The sequence below is a fragment of the Heterocephalus glaber genome, unplaced genomic scaffold (genome assembly GCF_053883595.1).
Source record: "Heterocephalus glaber isolate CG9 unplaced genomic scaffold, H.glaber_assembly_v1.0 deba00001744, whole genome shotgun sequence".
Classification (NCBI taxonomy): Eukaryota; Metazoa; Chordata; class Mammalia; order Rodentia; family Bathyergidae; genus Heterocephalus; species Heterocephalus glaber.
Window position 1 is genome coordinate 1,888,282 of NW_028258450.1, and position 19,468 is coordinate 1,907,749.

Here is a 19,468-nt window from a genome sequence, read left to right on the forward strand (position 1 = left end):
CTCTGACCTTCAGTGCCACGCCACGACCAACACTGCAGACTTTCAGCCTTGATCCAGGGCTGCTGTGCTCCAGAACAACTCCCTGCCCTCCCTGCCTCCACCTACCAAGAGCCCGAGGCCCTCCGAGGCCCTGCCCCGGCGCCCACCCCTCCCCGGAGGAACCAGGCGTCCTACCTTCAACCCACCCATCAGAAGTCCCCTCTGTCGCCCGGCACCAAAGCCACTGAACTGCTCTCACAGAAGTCAGACGCCGCACCCGCCCTCTGAGGAAGCCAGGCGCCCGGCCCCCAGCCCCGCCCCCGAGGGCTCCCTCACCTGCGGTCCCGCCCTGCCCCACCCCCGCCGCGGCGCCCTTCGCGTCGCACCAGTCCGTGCCCGGGCACCCGGGGACCATGGCAGCCGCCGGCCCGCGAGGGTGGCAGTGGGGAGAGCAGCGCTCGCTCGGCCGGGCGGTGAGGCTGCTGCAGCGCCTGGAGGAGCAGTGCGGGGACCCCCGGCTGGCCATGGGGCCGCCCTCGCTGCAGGACCTGCTGCCCGGCACGGCGCAGCTCCTGCGGGAGGTGGCCAAAGCCCAACGCGACGCCGGCCCCGAGGGTCCCGGGGGTGCCTGGGACTTTCTCCACGTGTACCTGGCCAACCTGGAGGCCAAGGGCAGGCAGGTGGCCGCTTTCCTGCCAGCTCGAGGCAGACGGGGAGTCAACGAAGAGCTCTTCCGGGAGGGCTCCATGCTCAGGTGAGTGGACGGCCTCCTCCCAGAACAAAGTCCTGGATGAGTCCGCGGTCATGCTCCCAGCCTCCTCCCTCAGACCCAGGAAAACTGAACCACCCATATTTTTTTCCATCCTTGGTCCCGCAGACCCTCAGCCCTCATCTCCCCTTTTCTGGGTCACAGTGAAGTTGGTCCCAGGGCCCTTGATGCACCGCCCTGGGGATGTGGGGTCGCTGGGCATCCTGTGGAGAAGGACAGATGGTCGCATCTGGAGACTCTGAAGACCAGGCTGGTGGTCCCTGCCTGGGCTACCTACCGTCCTGGTCTTCAGTTCCTGAGGAACAGCTGGCCCAGGACCTTGGACTTTTCTGTCTTTTCTGCTGCTCTGAACCCGGAGGACAGGCAGCTGAGGGACAGGCAGAGGAGGCTGGAGCCACAGCCAGAGAGAGGTCTAAGCCTGCACTGCCAGACTCCACGAGCCTTGAGCATGCACATACTTGTGGTTTCTCCTCAATTTATCCTGAAGTGAAACACACAGCTTTAACAACCTGTCTGCCTGTATTTTTTAAATCACTATAATGCCCAAATTATATTATAAGACAATGATCAAAGGAATGTTATTCATAATATATATTTTGCTTCAAATTGGCAAGGCACAATTATCCTGGGAGGTCAGATTGACTAGTCAGACCCTGGCACCCATCATTAAAACTGCCACGAGGTGGAATCAAATGGTTTTACCTTAATATAGAGGAGTGTTTGATTCCTGAAAAATTCAGTATCAATCTTTTGTTGGTACTGGAGACTGAACCCAGGGCCTTCACCCTGAGCTACATTCCCAGCCTTTTTTAAACTTTGAGACGGGGTCTTGCTAAGTTGCCCGGGCTGGGTCACTTGCAATCCTCCTGCCTCAGCCTCCCAGACTATTGGGATTATGGGCTTGCAACACCATGTCCAACTCAGTATCAATTTAAATGTTCAAAAATGCTTGTGTAAAATGCAAGCAGATTCAGGGCTCAGGTAATTATAGATGGAATTTCTGCCTTCACATGTGTCAGATGGGTCTCTGGAAAGTCAGGTAGGATCAGGACAAACTTCACTGGAAGGCACTGTCCCCCTGTCCTAATCACCATGTCAAGCAAATTTCTAGAAGCTCCTAAGAAAGGTGGCAAAATTCCACTGGGAACCAGAGGGCTCTAGAAAGTCAGAAACTTAGGGGCTGGGGGAGGGAGGTCCGCTGTAGTCACAGGGGGCCTGGAACTGATCAAAGTAGGTTCTAGACCAGCTGTGTCCCTGACAACCTAATCCGACCCATGCGGGTAGTTAGAATTTTCTCGTAGACATATGAAAATTATCTTTTAAAAAACAGGTGAAATGAGTTTTAATAACATTTTCTTTAACTCACTCTATCCAAAATATTACTTCAACTCGTATTCTTTTCTTTTGCGCTAGGTTCTTGTAATCTGGTGTGCATTTCATTTTTTAAGTTTTTCTTTCTCTCAGTACTGGGGATTAAACCCAGAGACCTGGGCCAGCTGGGCAAGCAGTCTACTACTGAGCCACATGGCTGACCCATTTTAGTTTTTTGGGGTTTTTTTTTGTACCAGGGGTCGAACTCAGGACCTCAGGCTTGCAAGGCAGGCACTGCGGTGCCACTGAGCTAAATCCCTGGCCCTTTAGTTTTTTATTTTGAAACAGGGTCTCCTTAAAGGTGCCCAGGCTGGCGTCAAACTCGCCGTGTGCACCCAGCAGTTTGTCACATTCGCAGTACCTCTCAGTATGGACTATCCGTAAAACTACTCACATAAAATAACCACGCTGATTTTTTCTTTTTTTTTTTTTTTTTGAGACAGGCTCTCGCTATGTAGTGCAGGCTGGCCTTGTACTCCCTATGTGGCCCAGGCTGACCTCAAACTCTCAGCGATCCTCCTGCCTCAGCCTCCTGAGTGCTGAGATTACAGGCGTGACCACCATGTCCGTGATAAAATTGATGTGTACTCTCCCAGCGCTCTGCCCAGGGTGCTATGACCCCGCCTGCTCATAAGACATCAGAATCCTCATCGATCCCCCATGAGGGAGGGACAGTCCTTATGCTGACCTTATCCCCATTTCACAGTTGAGGAAACAAACTTAGGAAAAAGAAAGAAAAGACATTAGCCAAGAATCACTGAGCTGCTAAGGGCCAGTGTGGTCCTGTCTGCCCCTACCTGGTGCTCAGGAACCTGGGAGGCTGAGCGCAGCCCCTGCACCGGTGGGGACCATCTGAGCATGCGCCGTGACCGGCAGGCAGGAAGCGGCTCCACCTGCTGGAGGCTGATTTGGGCCCCAGCTGCTTCTACACTTCACAGATCCACTTCACTGAGGTCCAGAGACCAAGCCTCAGCACTGAGACTATTTCAGGATGCACTCAAATATGTCACTGATGTATCAGAGTCGGGGGGAACTCCAGGGGGGCACCAGTGGGAGCCCCAAGGTCCAACCCAGTGCTCAGAGCTCACCCCTGCAGGCGGCAGCTGGCCAAGCTGGCCCTCATCTTCAGCCACATGCACGCAGAGCTGGGCGCGCTCTTCCCTGGGGGAAGGTACTGCGGGCACAGGTACCAGCTCACCAAGACCGCAGCTCATGCCTTCTGGAGGGAGCACTGTGGTGCCCGGTGAGTGGCCCGGACCTGGGGTTCAGGGTACTGAGGGGTGTAGGGGATACACAAGGGCCCCCCGGGCTCAGCCAACTCTCCCCACCCAACTCCACAGCTGTGTGCTGCCCTGGGCTGAGTTCCAGTCACTGTTGAGCACCTGCCACCCCGTGGAACCTGGGGCCACTGCTCAGGCCCTGCGCTCCACCATCGACCTCACCTGCAGTGGCCACATATCCATCTTTGAATTTGACATCTTCACCAGGCTTTTCCAGGTCAGGGAGGGCAGGCAGAGCCCCCAGTGCCCGGAACTGAGGGAGGAGGCTGGGCCTGGATTCCTGGGTCTGAGGGAGGAGGCTGGGCCTGGACCCTGGGGCTGAGGGTGGAAACGGGGCCTGGGATATAAATGTCTAGGGACTTCCATGTAGACATTGCCCCAGAGCCACTAGGGCTGTGAGCATCTGGCTGGATTCTTGCCTCTGGGAGGCACTAGCAATGTGAGCTTCCTCTTGGTCTCTCCCTGACACCAACCTTGCCCCCCAGCCATGGCCGACACTGCTCAAGAACTGGCAGCTCCTGGCCATCAACCACCCAGGCTACATGGCCTTCCTGACCTATGATGAGGTGCAGGTGCGCCTGCAGGCCTGCAGAGACAAGCCAGGCAGGTAACTGTAGTGGCGGTGCCTCAGGGTTCTGGGCCAGCCCTCATGGGGAGGGCAGAGAGCCTCAGAGAGGAAGGGCTGAGGCTCCTGGAGCCTCAGAGAGGGGAGATCCGAGCAGAATACCCAGGGCCCTCTCCACAGCTCCCACGCCACCCCACAGTCCAGCAATTGAACAATCCCTGGCCTAGGCAGGGCCTTGAATATCCTGCCCTGGGTGAGGTCCATTTCTGATGGGTCAGAGCCCATGCTGAGCCATGTTAAATATTTTGTTGGTGCAGATGACTGAGAAACCAGATACCTAAATCCTTAAATTATTTTAAACCGGGAGTTTTGAGCTACCCACTGCCCAGGCTCAGAACTGAAGAGCTGAGCTACATAGAACATGAGAAAGTTAAGAGAGTTAGGAGGTCAAGTTGGTGAGTACAGGAGCCTAGGAAGGCAAGCGTGTTAGCACTGTTCCAGTTCTTCCAGTTAACTTCAAGCCTGGTTAAGGGAAAAGAAAAGGGAATGAATTAATTCCTATAATTGAAAAACCAAGAGTGTGAGTTGCAGACATAGTTGGATCCAGGTGTCCAGGTCCTACTGCCAGAAATCTGTTTCTGTTCCTACCCATTCTGTATTGTTCTCAGGCATGGTCTGTCCTCGTGGTGGCAAATGGCTTTTAGAAGCTGCCGCTTAGCATCCGCTGTAGAACAGAGATAACCTGGTTCTGATTCTTTTAGCAAAAGCCCCAGAACCGACTCCCATCCCTGTGGTCAGGGTCCCTGAAATGCCCTCATCAGCAGAGCCGGAGTCAGCTTCCTAGATGTCAGATGTGCAAGTTCCTGGTCTCACAACATCGAGGAATGAAGTCAAAGGAGGAGGATAGGAGAGTTTTATGGGAAATAAGAAGGAGAATAGCTCCTGGGTTTCCGCTGAGGCACTTTGTCTGTGGTAATTTATACCGCAGAGTCACAAAGTGGGTATGGGGATCAAACTGCCATCGGCCTGCAGGATCACAAGTACAGTCACTCAGGTGCTGTGGCTCCGGCAGGCAAGCGAGGGCGGACGGAGGGTAGGTGGTGTGCGCCATGACCACAGCTTATCTGTAATCTGTAAGGTGGGAGGATCAAAGGTGACAGAGCAGGGGCCCAGATGTTCTGCTTGCCAGCCCAGGGGCCCGATGCCTATCTGGGCCCAGTAGGACCAGTAGTGCTAATCTCAGTACAGCCTCCAGCCGCCTGGGTCTCCATAGGGAGGTCTGCAGGCCAGGGGCTCCTGAAATCCGACTCCAACCGAAATCCTGGTGTCCCTTGAGGGCCTGTCCCTCTCTGGCTGCCTGCTATTGTCTAACTTAGCATCTCCATCAGAGGGGCAGAGGTGACCCCCCCACACACACACACACCGCCCACCTTTCTCCCTCCAGCTACATCTTCCGGCCCAGCTGCACCCGCCTGGGGCAGTGGGCCATCGGGTACGTGAGCACGGATGGCAGCATCCTACAGACCATCCCTCCCAATAGACCCCTGTTACAGGTGCTCCTGGAAGGACAAAAGGACGGCAGGTGAGTCCCCATCCCCGCAGGAAGAGGGAGGCAAAAAATCAACCTGGTAAAATCACGCAGAGGACGCCACCACCTGTGACTCTACATACGTCCAGCAGGTGGCGGTCGAGGGTCGGAGTGGGGCGCCTTTGTCATTGAGGAAGCTGCAGAATGGGCCACTAGGGATAGGATAGGTACATGATAGACAGGTAGACAGGCAGATGGGGTTGACGGTAGACGGGGTTGCTTCCCACTCACAGTAGGTATATGTTCTTTTTTTTTGGTTTGGTTTTTGAGACAAGGTCTAACTTTGTAGTAGTTCAATCTGGCCTTGAACTCACTATGTAGCCTGGCCTCAAACTTTCGATCCTCCTGCCTCAGCCTGCTGAGTTCTGGGAGTACAGGCATGCCCCACCACATCCAGCTTTAGCACTATTCTTTTTTTGGTATCGGGGATCGAACTCGGGTCCTTTCGTTTGTGCAGCAGGTGGTGAAACCACTGAGCTAAATCCCCAGCCCTTTAGCACTATTCTTGGAAGCCACTTAAAACAGCAAAAGCAGAGCCTGGGATTTAGCTCAGTGGTTCTGGCACCTCCCTCAAAAGCGCAAGGTCCTGAGTTCAATCCCTGGTACCTAAATAAATAAATAAAACAGCAAAAGCAGCCTCTCTCTGCCTGCGTGGGGCAAATTTTATTTTAATTTTTGGTTTTTTTGAGACAGGGTTTTGCTATGTAGTTCAGACTGGCCTTGAACTCATTTTGTAGTCCAGGCTGGCCTCAAACTCACAGCGATCCTCCTGCCTCAGCCTCCCAAGTGCTGGGGTTAGCAGTGTGGGCCACCACGCACAGCTGGGGCAAATTTTGACTTGCCTGATCCACTGCTTCTCAGCTGAGGTGGAAGAGAGCAACACCTTCTGGTTTCAGCTCCCACACCACAAGAAAATGTCTGTTCCATGCCCTTTTCTCCATTGTTATGCTTTCTGTTCCTGTGTGTGTGTATGTGTGTGCGTGTGTGTGTGTGTGTGTGTGTGTGTGTGTGTGTGTGTGTGTGTGTGCTGCAGATTGAATACAGGGTGCTCTACCACTGAACGACATCCCCAGTTCTTTTTATTTTAGGGCAGACTTTTGCTGTGTACCCCAGACTGGGCTCCAACTCTCGATACTCTTGCCTCAGCTTCTCAGAGTGCTGGGATTACAGGGACGGACCACCAAGCCGACTAAAGCTTTGTCTTATTTGCCCTGGGCCTGATCCTGTTCATTTTACAGAAGGGGAAACTGAGGTCAGCTTTGGTCACACAATGTGACAGTCGCCGTGGGGCCCCAGCCAGGCGTCCTATACTGTTTACAGCAGTTGCCTTTGCCCCAAAAAGCAAGAAGTGGTAAGAAAGGTCTTGGGGGGCCGGGGATTTACCTCAGTGGTTTCGCCACCTGCTGCGCAAGCGCAAGGACCTGAGTTCAATCCCCGGTACCAAAAAAAAAAAAAAATGAAAGGTCTTGGGAGGGCCGGGTACTTAGCTCAGTGGTTCCACTGCCTACCAATCCCTGGTACCAAAAAAAATGTCTCAGGAAATGTTCCCTTGCTGACAGCCTAAAATTCAAGAACTCAGTTGAAGCAACAATCTGTGACTCTGTCATGACCAGGCCTAAAGAAGAAAAGTGGAATCGTAGCCCAGCATGGTGGCACATACCTATAATCCCAGCACTCTGGGAGGCTGAGGCAGGAGGACCACATATTCAAACACAACATAGGCAATTTAGCAAGATCCTGTCTCAAAATTTTAAAAAAGCCAGGCATGGTGACACACACCTGTTATCCCAGCACTCAGGAGGCTGAGGCAGGAGGATCAGGCTAGCCTGGGCTGCTTAGTGAATTCAAGGCTAACCTGTCCTACAAAGTGAGAACCTGTATTAAAAAAACAAAAAGTTTTTTAGAACATTAAGGGCCGGGGGTGTAGCTCAGCGCAGAGACCCTAGGTTCCAGGAGGGCTGCCTAAGCCTGCTTCCATCTCCTGGCCCAGTCTAGCCCTTGCCTCAAGAGCTGGAGTCACTGAGGCTTCATGGGGCCACCTTGGGGGGCCTGGGGACACTACTCTGCCCTTGGGGGACCTGAGGACACCTGCCCTGAACAGACCCAGGTGAAGCACAGAACCAGCAGTGGATTCAAGCAGGTCTCTAATCCTAGGGGTGCTGTGTCCAGTCCTTGTCACTTGATTTGCTACCTCATAACCCCGTGTCCCTCACCCAGCTTCTGCTACCCAGATGGAAAGAACCGCAACCCAGACCTGACGGAGCTCTGCCAGGCAGAACCCCACCAGCGCATCCACGTGTCAAAGGTGAAAACCAGGAGCCCAGCACTCGGGAGACTGAGGCAAGAGGATTGCTACAAGTTTGAGCCCAGCCAGGACTACATAGTGAGGCCCTGTCTCTAAAATACCCAAACAAGGGCCGGGGATTTAGCTCAGTGGTTCCACCGCCTGCCTCCCAAGCGTAAGGACCTGAGTTTGATCCCCGGTACCAAGAAAAAAAACCAAACAAGGGCCAGGGATTTAGCTCAGTGGTTTCACCGCCTGCTGCACAAGCACAAGGAGCCGAGTTCGATTCCCAGTACCAAAAACACCAAACAAACAAAAAATACCTCACCTTGGCCTAGAGCCCATGGGCGGCTGTGTGACCTCAAGTCAATCCCTTGGCCTCTCTGCTGCCCAGTTCGCCCTCTGGAAACTGCAGCTCTTCCTGCCTCCCTCCCAGGGTTATCGTGGGTCTTGGAAGAGGAAGTGGTACTGCTGAGATCATCAGAGCAGCGAGTGCACTTGAGCGCTTGCCAGTGAGAGATTCTATTCACTGCTTATTGGAAATTGTTTTTTATACTTACAAGGGATGGAATCCAGGATCTTCACACAGAGCTACATCCCTAGTCCTTTTAAAAATCTTTTTAAAGACAGACTCTGGCTAAGTCACTACGTCCAGGCTGGACCCAGACTTGCAGCCCTCCTGCCTCAGCCTCGAAGAGTGCAGGCGTTACAGATGTGCGCCACCACACCCAGCTCAAAACTCAGATTTAATAGGGAGCCCTGCATCTTTATTTGCTAACTCTGGCAACCCGAGAGTAGACAACCCAGGGAGAAGCCTCCTGGCAGGCAGCGAGGATCTGGGGGTGGCAAGGGGCGGTGGCTTCCTGTGCTGCCCATCCCCCACCCCTACCTTTTGTTCTTGCTGCCTGCTCACCGCCAGGAGCAGCTGCAGCTCTACTGGGCCATGGACTCCACCTTCGAGCTGTGCAAGATCTGCGCCGAGCGGGACAAGGACGTGAAGATCGAGCCATGTGGACACCTGCTCTGCAGCCACTGCCTGGCTGCCTGGCAGGTGGGCCCCTGCCCTGCCTCCTTGCCCCAGGTCCCCCCTCCACAATAAAAGCTCCCCACAGGATCTCCCTTGGACCTCATGGGTCAGATGGAGAAACCTAGGTCTGGAGAGCAGACCCCTGCTGGGGATTAGCAGGCCCACTGTGTCTGTGCCTCCTTCTCCATCTCGCTCTGCCCACATAGCCCCTGTGGCCGTGTTCTCTGGCCATGTTAGCAGTGGGCACAGTGCCCTCCTTCCCTTGCTGGGTGACCTGGAGTTGGGAGCTTTGCCTCTCTGAGCCGTGGCCTCTTCCTCTGGAGAACAGTGCTAATGGTGGGAGGCTCCAGGATGGGTGAGGGGCCATGTGGGCCCCTCCTGGTCCCCCTGCCTCCCCTCCAGCATTTCTGTGCCACAGCCCTCCCCATGTCACTGTGGTGGAGGTGACATCCTTGAGTCCAGGAACATGGTGGATGCAGGGAGATGCTGACCTCTTCCCTCTCCACCTGGCAGAACGAGGACAGCCAGATCTGCCCCTTCTGCCGCTGCGAGATCAAGGACCGGGAGGCCGTGAGCATCTATCAGCTCTCAGGGGACACAGCGGAGGGTGGGGCCACTGCTGTGGACACGGATGACAGCAGTGACCAAGAGAATGTGGAGCTGGAGCTGGAGCAGGTAGGAAGAGCTGATGGGGGGACCAGACCCCTGGGTCTGAGGGAGGCGGCTGGGCCTGGACCCCGGGTCTGAGGGAGGAGGACCAGAACAGGTATCTTATGATCCAGCGGCCTGGACATTTTCCTACCCAGGGGTCTGGAGTGGCTTCTCTGGCTGACACCATCCTGTGGCTGGGACTGTCTTCCTTGTCATGTCTGTACCTGGAAGGTTGCTGTGTTTCCTCCAGGCAGAAGCTGGAGTGGACAAGAAGAACGTGGCACTCACTGAGCCCCCATCTTTCTCTCTAGGTGGCCCCCTCTGCTCCCCCTCTGCCCCCTCGGCTAGATCTGCCCCCCAGGAGGCCCAGAAGCGAATGCCAGCTGGAGGCAGTGAGTCTGGCGTCACCTGAGGTGGGCAGCTGGGTGTCACACAGCTCCGGGCTCCCTGGTGTGGCCCCTAGGCTCAGGGGGCCCAGGGGGCCCTCATCCTCGGCCCCATGTCCAAGGCATGGTGTGGTCTGGCAGCCACCGCCATGGCTGTTTCTCGGTTTTCATCTTTACTCCTCTTCTCGTTTGTTTCCTTGCTCTCCTCCCAGCATCTCAGGCACATCCTACCCCAAGGCCTTTGCACCTGCTGCTCCCTCAGCCTGAGCCTCCTCTCCTCACTCCCTTTCCACCCTCCTCTCACGGATGCTTTCCCTGAGCACCTATTGAGAAGAGCAGCCATGTCCCTCAGCCCCTGCCCCACCGAGTACCCACAGTCCTTTCCCAAGGCCATGGAGCATATTTCTTTTTTGTTGTTGTGTTGTGTTTGAGATTGGCTGTCTCTATGTAGCCCAGGCTGGCCTTAAACTTGCAGTGATTGTCCTGCTTCAGCCTCCCAAGTGCTGAGATTACAGGTGTGCACCACCGCGCTCAGCATGTCCAGTATTTTCTGTCTCTAATGACCCCTCCCTGGGTCAGGACCTTGTCTCACTCTCTGTGCCACCTCCAGAGTCTAGAACAGTGCGTGGCACCTACCCGAGGCCGGGGCTCAGTAAATGGGCAGTGGATAAAGAGACACAGCTGAGTCTTCCCACAGCCCCTGGAAGTCAGTGATGTTCCTCTCCCCTTTGTCCAGGGGAAAAAGCTCCCAAAGCCACACAGCCTGAATGAGGACAAACCAGCATCAGGGCTTTTAAGGCACCCAAGGCATCTGTTGGGGTTTTGAGGGGGGTTTTTTGGAGGGGTTTTTTTGGTGGTGGGGGGGGGTTGCTTTGGTTTTTTGCAGGACTGAGGAATGGAACCACCCACCCCCTCCACACTGGGCGGGAAGTGCTCTGCTCCTGAGCTACAGTCCCAGCCTCCATTTGCAGTTTTCTTTGTTTGTCTGGAGTTTTGTTGTTGTTGTTCTTTTATTTTCTCAGTCCTGGGGGTTGAATCCAGGGTCTTCTCACTGAGCTACATTCCCAACCCTTTTTTCTTTTCTTATTTTTTGAGACAGGGTCTTGCTAAGTCTCTTAATTGTTCAGGTTGGGCTCAAACTTGGGATCCTCCTGCCTCAGGCTCTCACACTGTTGGTGTGGGGTGTGCACCACACCTTTCTGCTATTTGTTTTGGCCTTTTGGTTGCTATTGTTCTGAGACAGGACCTTCCTAAGTAGTTCAGGCTGACCTTGAATTCACTGTGTAGCCAGGCTGGCCTTGAACTCACAGCGATTCTCCTGCCTCAGCCTCCTGAGCGCTGGGATCACAGGTGCAGGCCGCCATGCCTGGCCATCTGCTTATTTTTCAAGTGCACTCTGGTCATGCTTTCTTCTCCATCCCCCTCATTTCCGTCCTTAGATTTTCTGAGCTCAAGGGGCAGATCTGTTAGGCTCTCCAGCCCAGTACACTGGCAGCTTTAATCAATACTGAGCAGACCTCAAACAAACAGCTCAGGAAGTCCGGAGCGTTATTGGACCACAGCAAACGAGAGCCAGCAGGAAGGGGGGTGCGGAGACCAGCGAGGGAAGCTAAAAACAGATCCCGCCAACCTGCAGCCAAAAGCAAATGGAAACATTAGGAGCACTCAGCTGACTCCCTGAGGACAATGAGGGGACACAGCCAGCAGCGGGCTGACGGGCACCTCCAGCCAGAGGGGGGCACCTCTGCCAGGGCCAGCCTGCACCCCGCACGCCCTCCTCTCCTTTCCCAGACCCCGCCAGCCTCAAGCGCCAGGCACCTCCTGCTCTCACTTCTTCAGAACCCACCGCAGCAGGGACAGCAGGCTCACTCTGCTACTTCTCAGCAGGGTGGCTGTTCCCAGAGAGCAGTTCATGTGTGTGTGACATTTGCTCCATGCCTCGCACTACTTTTTTCTTTTCTTTTTTTTCCCAGCATTGGGCATTGAATTGAGCACTGAACCTTTGCACTGAGCTCCATCCCCAGCCCCTTTACTTTTTTATTTTGAGACAAGACCTAGCTAAGTTACCCAGGCTGGGCTCGACCTTGCCATCCTCCTCCCTCAGCCTCCCGAAGTGCTGGAGTTACAGGCATGTATCGCTGTGCCCGGCTTGTTTTGCTTTTTTATTTTTTATTTTTTGGTACCGGGGATCGAACTCGGGACCTTGTGCATTCAAGGCAGGCAGCGGAACCACTGAGCTAAACCCCCGGCCCTGTGTTTCTTTAATTTGTATTTATTTTGTTTTGTTTCGGCTTTTTGTTTTATTTTTTTAGACACAGCCTCACTTTACTACCCGGCCTTGGCACTCCTTGTTAACTCCCATTGTCATGACAACCCCATTAGGTGGGTACCATTAGGGCTTCCATTCCACACAAAGCGACACTGAGGCCCAGGAGCTGGAGATCTTGCAGGAGTCAGGACCATGGCACCAGGGCTCAGCCTCCCTCCCGCTCCACTGCCTCGGTTCCGCTGTCTGGACAGTGGGCCAGTGGGCATGAGGCCTGTCCCTGCCCCCTGAGGCTGTCCAGTGCACCGGATGCGGCAGAGCTGTGTTCCTGGTCGGTGTCACTTTGGCTGTGACTGTCTCTAGGAATGCTCCCCGCATGCCACTGCTCTCCTGAGAAACCCACCTCCCTAGGAGACACTGCCACACGCTGGTCCCCAGGGACCTCTCTGACCCCCTTGTCTCTGAGTGAAGAATGGCGACAGGTGTGACACAAGCCCCACCACACGCCCTGACGAAGCCTGGGAGATCGGGCTGCTGAGACCTGAGTCACATCCCTTCCCCATCCCTTTCCTTCTCGGAAGCCCCCACTGCTTCCTCAGTACCAAGAATCCAAGCCAAAGCCCTCGGCACCGCCCCCAGTGCCTGGGGACCTGGCCCCATCCACCCCCAGCTCCTGAGTCTGCCGCCCTGGACTTTCCAAGGAGCCCGAGAGCCCTGCCTACTTCCCAGCCTTGGCCTCAGCCCGTCGTCCCTGCCTCTCAGAGGCAGCCCCTGTCCCCACGTGCTCAGAAGAACCAGGACACCCTGAAACCTGAGCTTGGGCGTTAGCTGATGACTTAGCACAAGCCTGGCTCGGCAGATCCTCAGCTCCATGAGCAAGGGGAGATTTTTCTGCTTTACTCATGGCTGTGTCCTCAGAGCCCAGAACAGTGAGAGCCTGATGCACTGGATGCTCAGGGGATGATTGTGGGATGGGTGGGTGGGTGGGTGGGTGGGCGGAGGATAGATTGATAGATGGACGGATGGGTAGATGGGTTGATAGATGAATGGGTAGTACACTGACAGATGGACAAACAGAACTTCATCCTACTCAAGGGAAAGGAGCAAGGGGAAACCAGCTTGGATTGGGGACAAGACCCTGCATCACTCCTGCCTGGGCCTATGAAGCCTCACCCAAGACAGCTCACCTGGGACATTTCTGAATCTCCTCTCCTCCAGGCACCTCTGGCCCTCCCCCGACTCCGGGGCCCCTTTCCCTTGCCGAGAATCAGGACTGTGGCCTCAGCCATGTGGAATGCCACCTCCAGGGCCCAGGCCACAGAAGGGGCCACAGAGTAAGTGGAGTGACAGTGAGGGCATCCTGGGTCTAAGGAAAAGGGGTGGAAGGGAAATACCGGGTCCCAGGAAATTGACCAGCCCCAACTCCTCCATTGTAGAAACTCCTAAAAGGAAGCGCATCCCTCCAGCTGCCCCTGTGGGGCCCCATGATGGCTCCCCCAGGCCTTGAAGCCATGTGACTCCACACCACCCAACTTGCATCTCTCCAGCTCCCTCCCTGCTGAGCTCCATCCCCTCCCTAACACACTTCTCTCCTGCATTGCAGGTTGCCCGGATGTGCTGCTACAGGGGCCCTCAGGGGCTGGAGGGGGTTTGTGAAGCAGAAATAAAATGCCAAGCCTGATCAGACCTCTAGTGTGTGAAGGAAGAGGGCAGCAGCCACCAGGGGGCAGCTTGGCACTGAGAAAGGGTGGTCCCCAAGCCTGGTGACCACATGATCACCGCAGTAGACTCAACCCCACACCCCCTCTGCCCACAGCCCCCCACATGGAGCAGGGGCACCCAGGCTTCTCCTTCAGTCCCAGGACTCCTGGGTCCCAAGTTCTCAGCGAATCTGGCAACCAGCCCCACCCCATCATGCAGACATTCCTGAGCCCAGAAGCCCAAGTTTGACCTGGTCCAGGGGACCCCACACTTCCTTGCAAGGGAGGCTCCTATCTAACCACAGTCTTCCCCCCCCATCCCTCTCTTATTCCTCCCTTCTTGGTCCTTCTCCCGGGAGCAGCAGTAATGGCAGCCTAACTCATGCTAGGAACTGGCTTTCCACCTGGGGACCATCCTGAGGGCCCCAGGTTCCCTCTGCTTCCCATTAGAGCACCCCAGACCCTGAACCCCTGCCTGTGCCCAGCCCTGGGCTCTGAAATGCTGGTGATACAGGGGGAGACAAGACCTGAGAGGGCCCGGGGTGGGCAGACTGGGGTGGGGGAGCCCCAGGTTTGCAGGGGCGCAGGGGGTATGTGTGACCCGGCCTGGGAAGTCAAGGAGAGCTGAGAGGCGGGAACATCTGAGCTGAGATGGAAAAGATGAGAGGAGGAATCCACAGGGAGGAAGCTCGAAAGTTTGTGTCAGGGATTTCTTCCCGAGCCACAGAAGCCGCCTTGGAGACAGAAAGGCACTTTACTGAGAGGGTTTGGGTCACTCGCAGAACCGGGATTGCAACCTGAGTGGGAGTGGCTGTTGGCCATCAGCAGTCACCAGCCACAGTCGCTCCAAAGAGCCGTTCTGATGAGGTCACCCTGGTCCCCTGGTGAACGCTGGCCCCAAGCTTACGTCACTGCCTCGTTGTCCCGGAAGCAGGGTCCAGTTGCTTTTCTCGTCAGCTGGTGCTCATGACACATTGCTCCGAGATTTAGCAGCGGAGGACAGAGCTGGCTGCTTCACTGCTCGTGGTCGCTGGGGGCCAGGATTTGGGGCGACCTGAGATGAGTGGCTCTGGCGGAGGTGCAATCAGAATGTATAAACTAGTGGCACTCGGAGCAGGGATGCTGGGGGCCGGATGGCCTCTGGACTGCTGGGCCTGCACTCGGGGATCCAATCTACTGTGAATCGATGTTTGTTTCTTTGTTGAAACAGGGTCTTTCTATGTAGTTCAGGCTGTCCTTGAATTTGAGGCAATCCTCCTGCCTCAGCCTCTTGAGTGCTGGGATTATAGGCGTGTACCACCATGCCCAGCCAATTATACTTTTTAAAAACTTACATGTGTACCATGTAGGCTTTTTTTCATGACATAATTCCCTAAACAATACCATGCAATGACCCTTTACCTAGCATTCGCATTGTATTAGGCATTGTAAGTCTTAGGAGATGATTTAAAATTTACAGGACGATCAGGTACAGTGGTATACATCCATAATCCCAGCTACTCGGGAGGCTGAGGCAGGAGGATTTAGATGTACTACCCAGTACTACCAAAACAAAAAATATATATATACATGTGTGTGTATATATATGGGTGCACATAAGCTCTGTGTCAACACAACATTGTTTTATTTAATCATCTTGAACATCTGTGAACTTTGGTGTCCCTAGGGGTTCTGAAACCAATTCCTGCAGATGCCAAGTGATAGCTCATTTCAGTGACTCCCGAAGAAGCTGTGTGGCTTTTACTCCCTCATCTTGGGGGTCATGTGGTGCTGTCACTTCTGCATTGTGAAGTTATATGCAAGCCACACAACTATGCAGTATGGTGAGACACATGTCAGGCTCTGATTGTGGACAGGCACATGGAACCAGCCACCTTTGGAAAGCAGGATCTGCCCCAGCTGCAGACCTGGAAGAGCTTTGCCAAGTCCTGCTTCTCCTGTAGTATTAGCTCCTGGTCCAAGAGCGGGGAAGGATTTGCCAAGCTGAGTCACCTTGGCTCCCACAGAGGCAGGGAAGCAAACATCTGCCTTTGGCTTCTGCAGAGGACGCCAGGCTTTCAGACAGTAAAGATGGCTCCATGAGTGGGGAGAGTGCAGGCGTTAGGCAACTCGGCCTTACAATATCCAGTACAGTCCACGCCTTACAACATCCAGTACAGGCCACCCCTTTCCACACTCTGTGCAATCGCCCTTTGCTCTATGCTAACGCTCTCTCCCCCAAGCAGTTCTCCCAGACTCTCTCAGCACTCCTGACTCTTGATGTTCAACCAAAAGTGCACAGCACACAAAATGTCAATGCTTCCACTTTCCACACCATGCCTGAAATCATGGGTAATTCTCCATTCTCCTCTGAACCTGTCATGATCCTGTATTCCACAAGCTGTGAAGTAGTTTGTTTTGGTTTTTGTTCTTTTTGCTGCACTGGAGATCAAACCCAGGGACTCGTGCATGCTAGGCAAACTGCTCTACCACCGAGCTACAGCCCCAGCCTTTTTTGTTTTTATTTTGAGAAAACATCTCACTAAGTTGCATCTGGAGGCCTTGACTTGCAATTCTCCTCCCTCAACTTCCCAAGTAGCTGGGTTGTAGACTCATTTTAAAGCTAACTGTCAGGCACTGCATGAAAAATAATGGGAGGAAGGTAGAGAAAAGGTAAGCCTTATTCATTAAAAGGCAGTCAGGCCTGGGGATTTAGCTCAGTGATTCCACTGCTTGCCTCACAAGCGCAAGGACCTGAGTTCAATCCCCAGCACCAATAAATATATAAATAAATAAATTTTGCTGGGATTTACCTCAGTGGTGCCACCGCCTGCCACACAAGGACAAGGTCCCGAGTTCGATCCCCGGTACCAAAAATAAATAAATAAATAAATAAAAGGCAGTCAGTCCCCCATATCTGTGAGTTGTGCAAATGAGGGTTCAGCCAACCTCAGGTCAAAGATACTCAGAAAAAATAATTGCATCTGAACTGAACGACAGATGTTGTTTCCGTTGTCATTATTCCCTGAACAATACAGTGTAAAGACTATTTCCACAATGTTTCCAGGGGATTAGTCATTATCATCATCTAGAGATGATTTAAAGTTTATGAGACGGGTGGGGCGTATGTCCCTGATAGGAAGTATGTTTAGTTTAGCGCGCTGGAGGGTCTGGATCAAACCCCAGCACCTCTCAAGAATAATAATACAGGGGCTGGGGATTTAGCTCAGTGGTTCTACCGCCTGCCTTGAAAGGACCTAAATTCAATCCCCGGTACCAAAAAAAAAAAAAAAGAAAAGGAAAGAAAGCATACAGGAGGATTGCACAGATTATACTCACTACTGAGCTTTTTTTTTTTTTTTTGGTACCTGGGATCGAACTCACGACCTTGAGCTTATGAGGCAGGCGTGGTGCCACTGAGCTAAATCCCTGGCCCTATACTGAGCTATTTTATGTAAGGGACCATGCATCCTTTGGGGATGCTAAGGGACATAGTTCTGCTTCAGCAGACTCTAAACTTCAGGGACCCGTGTGATCATATCACCTGAGGACATTGTGCTGATCTTAGTTTGTGTAAGTGTCCCCTTGCTACTCACACAATGACAACACCACCTAACACCTTTCACAAGAAGTCCCTATTGTTAATTGACACATGCCTGTAGGTCTATCACACGAGAGGGCAAGGATGGAATTGGAAAATTATTTAATCCGGTCCATAAATATTTTCTCTTCTCATTCCAAGCACTGTCCTAGGCACTGGAGATCCAGTAGTGAACCAGAAATTTCCTGTTCTCTTCAAGCTTAGATTCTATGCAAGACAAGTAATTTTAAAAATAAACAAAATCACTTTGGTGCTATAATCCCAGCACTTGGGAAGCTGAGGCAGGAGGAACAAGAGTTTGAGGGCATCCTGGACTATACAGTGAGATCGTGTCTCAAAACAGAAAAATAATAATAATAAAAAATAAGTAAAATAAAAAAATAATTTCTGGGGATTTAGCTCAGTGGCACTGCGCCTGCCTTGCAAGCGCAAGGTCCTGAGTTCAATTTCCAGTACTGGAAAAAAAATATTCAAAATTTAAAAAAATTGATTTGACAGCAATAAATGCTATGGAGGAAAACTATAGTAAGGGAAGGGAAGTAGGAGCTGCTGGGACAGCACAGTTGCTATGGAGATAGGATGGCTCAGGAAAGCCATTTAATGAGGTGAGGAGGAGATGAGAGATTAGAAGCAGGTGAGAGAGGAAGCTCTACAGAGAATGTCCCTGCAGAAGGAAGAGCAAATGCAAAGGTCCTGAGGCTGGAACCTGCTTGGTGTGCTAGCAGAACCGCAGGGGAGCAGAGACCAGTGTGACAAGACCGAAGCTGGCAAGGAAAAGTGGGGTAAATAACGAGGGTCAGCACCAGGACCTCGTGAGCCACGGAGAGAACATCAGCTTTTACTCTGAATGAGTGAAGAACCATGGAAGGACTCGGAGCAGAACCGTGGTGTGAGCTAACTCATTTTAACAGGATCCCTCTAGCTGTTTTATGAAACTAAATTGTAGGGGACCAGGGAGGGCAGGTCCCCTATTACTGCTGTAATACGAGTTTCTGCAAGTCTATGCGAGCCAGGCCGGGACTTATGGCTCCCCTCTTTCCTGTACATCCCCCTGGGCCTCCTCCTCAGGCAGCACCTTGGCTGGGTGGACAGGGACAGCAGATAAGAGTGCACACCACCCCGTCCAGCATAAGGAAGCAGGAGCACAGGCTGGGGACAGAGCAGTCAGGGTGAACTTGTCCCCAGGGCTTGCACTGTGTCCTGCAGTGACCCCCACCCTGTGGAATTTGCATGGGACCCTGTGTGCCTGTGTTTGCCCTTGCAAGGCCTCACTGAGCACCTGCTCTGGGTCTGGGTGGCTCCCAGGACACAACAATGACTAAGCAGCCTTGACCCTTGCAGGGGCTCACAGTGTGTGTGTGCGCAGGACAGGCCCATCCTCCATCCTCAGGCAGGGACTGCCCAAGGGGTGCAGAGCTGAGGTGGGGGCAGGAGGCTGGGGAGGGCGGGAGGAACCCAAAGGAGGCCTTCCTGGAGGAGAGGGCACTGCCCCATACGAAAAGGTCACCTTCTGAGCTTAACAATTGTGCTCCTGTATGACCAATGGGTAAGTAACTGGGCCAGTCTGGCCAACAGCCGCACAAACCTGTAATCTAAGCCTTCCCTTTGGGCCTACTGGCAAAGCTGGGCTCCAGGGGATCCCAGTCTTACCAGAGACCCACAAGCTGACTGCAGACCTGAGGAATCTCTCCCAGCAGGACCAGCGACCCCCACATCTGACCAGTGTCATGGGCTGGCTTCTCCCAGCTAATCCGTGCTACCCCCCTCCCTCCAAGCCCCAGCCAGCACTCCGGGGATTTGGTCCCAGTCCGACCTGGCTTGTGAGGAGACTGGAGCAGCCTGATCGGTGACCCCTTCAAAGTGACCTGTGACCCTTCCTTTCAACCAGTGGCTGGCTCCTCCCCTCCCTCTCCACTCACCTGCCCTGCCAGCCCCCTCCTCCTCCCCTCCCCCAAAGGTGGGGTGGGAATGAAGGGGAGAGGAGGAAGGAGGAAGGGGGGTGACATTCCTGGGATTCCCTGG

The 19,468-nt window shown here is 53.8% G+C and overlaps 1 protein-coding gene across 17 annotated transcripts; it reads left to right on the top strand.

The window, feature by feature from the left end:
• The first annotated feature begins 330 nt into the window (after positions 1 to 330).
• Positions 331 to 14,010, top strand: Cblc (Cbl proto-oncogene C). 17 transcript variants are annotated; one of them, XM_021250930.2, is made up of 11 exons: positions 331 to 733; positions 3,216 to 3,362; positions 3,460 to 3,616; positions 3,885 to 4,006; positions 5,409 to 5,546; positions 7,770 to 7,935; positions 8,756 to 8,887; positions 9,377 to 9,538; positions 9,826 to 9,927; positions 13,262 to 13,500; positions 13,770 to 14,010. In XM_021250930.2, exons 1-11 carry the CDS (start codon positions 393 to 395, stop codon positions 13,831 to 13,833), a joined length of 1,770 nt encoding a protein of 589 aa, XP_021106589.1. In that variant the 5' UTR covers positions 331 to 392; the 3' UTR covers positions 13,834 to 14,010. The 17 variants fall into 17 exon arrangements, with proteins under 17 accessions (XP_021106589.1, XP_021106594.1, XP_021106595.1 ...); XM_021250935.2 differs by having other exon boundaries at positions 13,385 to 13,500; XM_021250936.2 differs by having other exon boundaries at positions 9,826 to 9,906; positions 13,385 to 13,500.
• Positions 14,011 to 19,468: the final 5,458 nt, after the last annotated feature.

What these genes read in the sequence shown, in the direction of transcription:
- Cblc (XM_021250930.2), top strand. Translation starts at nt 393, where the DNA reads ATGGCAGCCGCCGGCCCGCGAGGGTGGCAGTGGGGAGAGCAGCGCTCG. An exon ending in GAAGGACAAAAGGACGGCAG is followed by an intron (nt 5,547 to 7,769) that starts GTGAGTCCCCAT and finishes TCCCTCACCCAG; the next exon opens with CTTCTGCTACCCAGATGGAA. An exon ending in ACTGCCTGGCTGCCTGGCAG is followed by an intron (nt 8,888 to 9,376) that starts GTGGGCCCCTGC and finishes TCCACCTGGCAG; the next exon opens with AACGAGGACAGCCAGATCTG.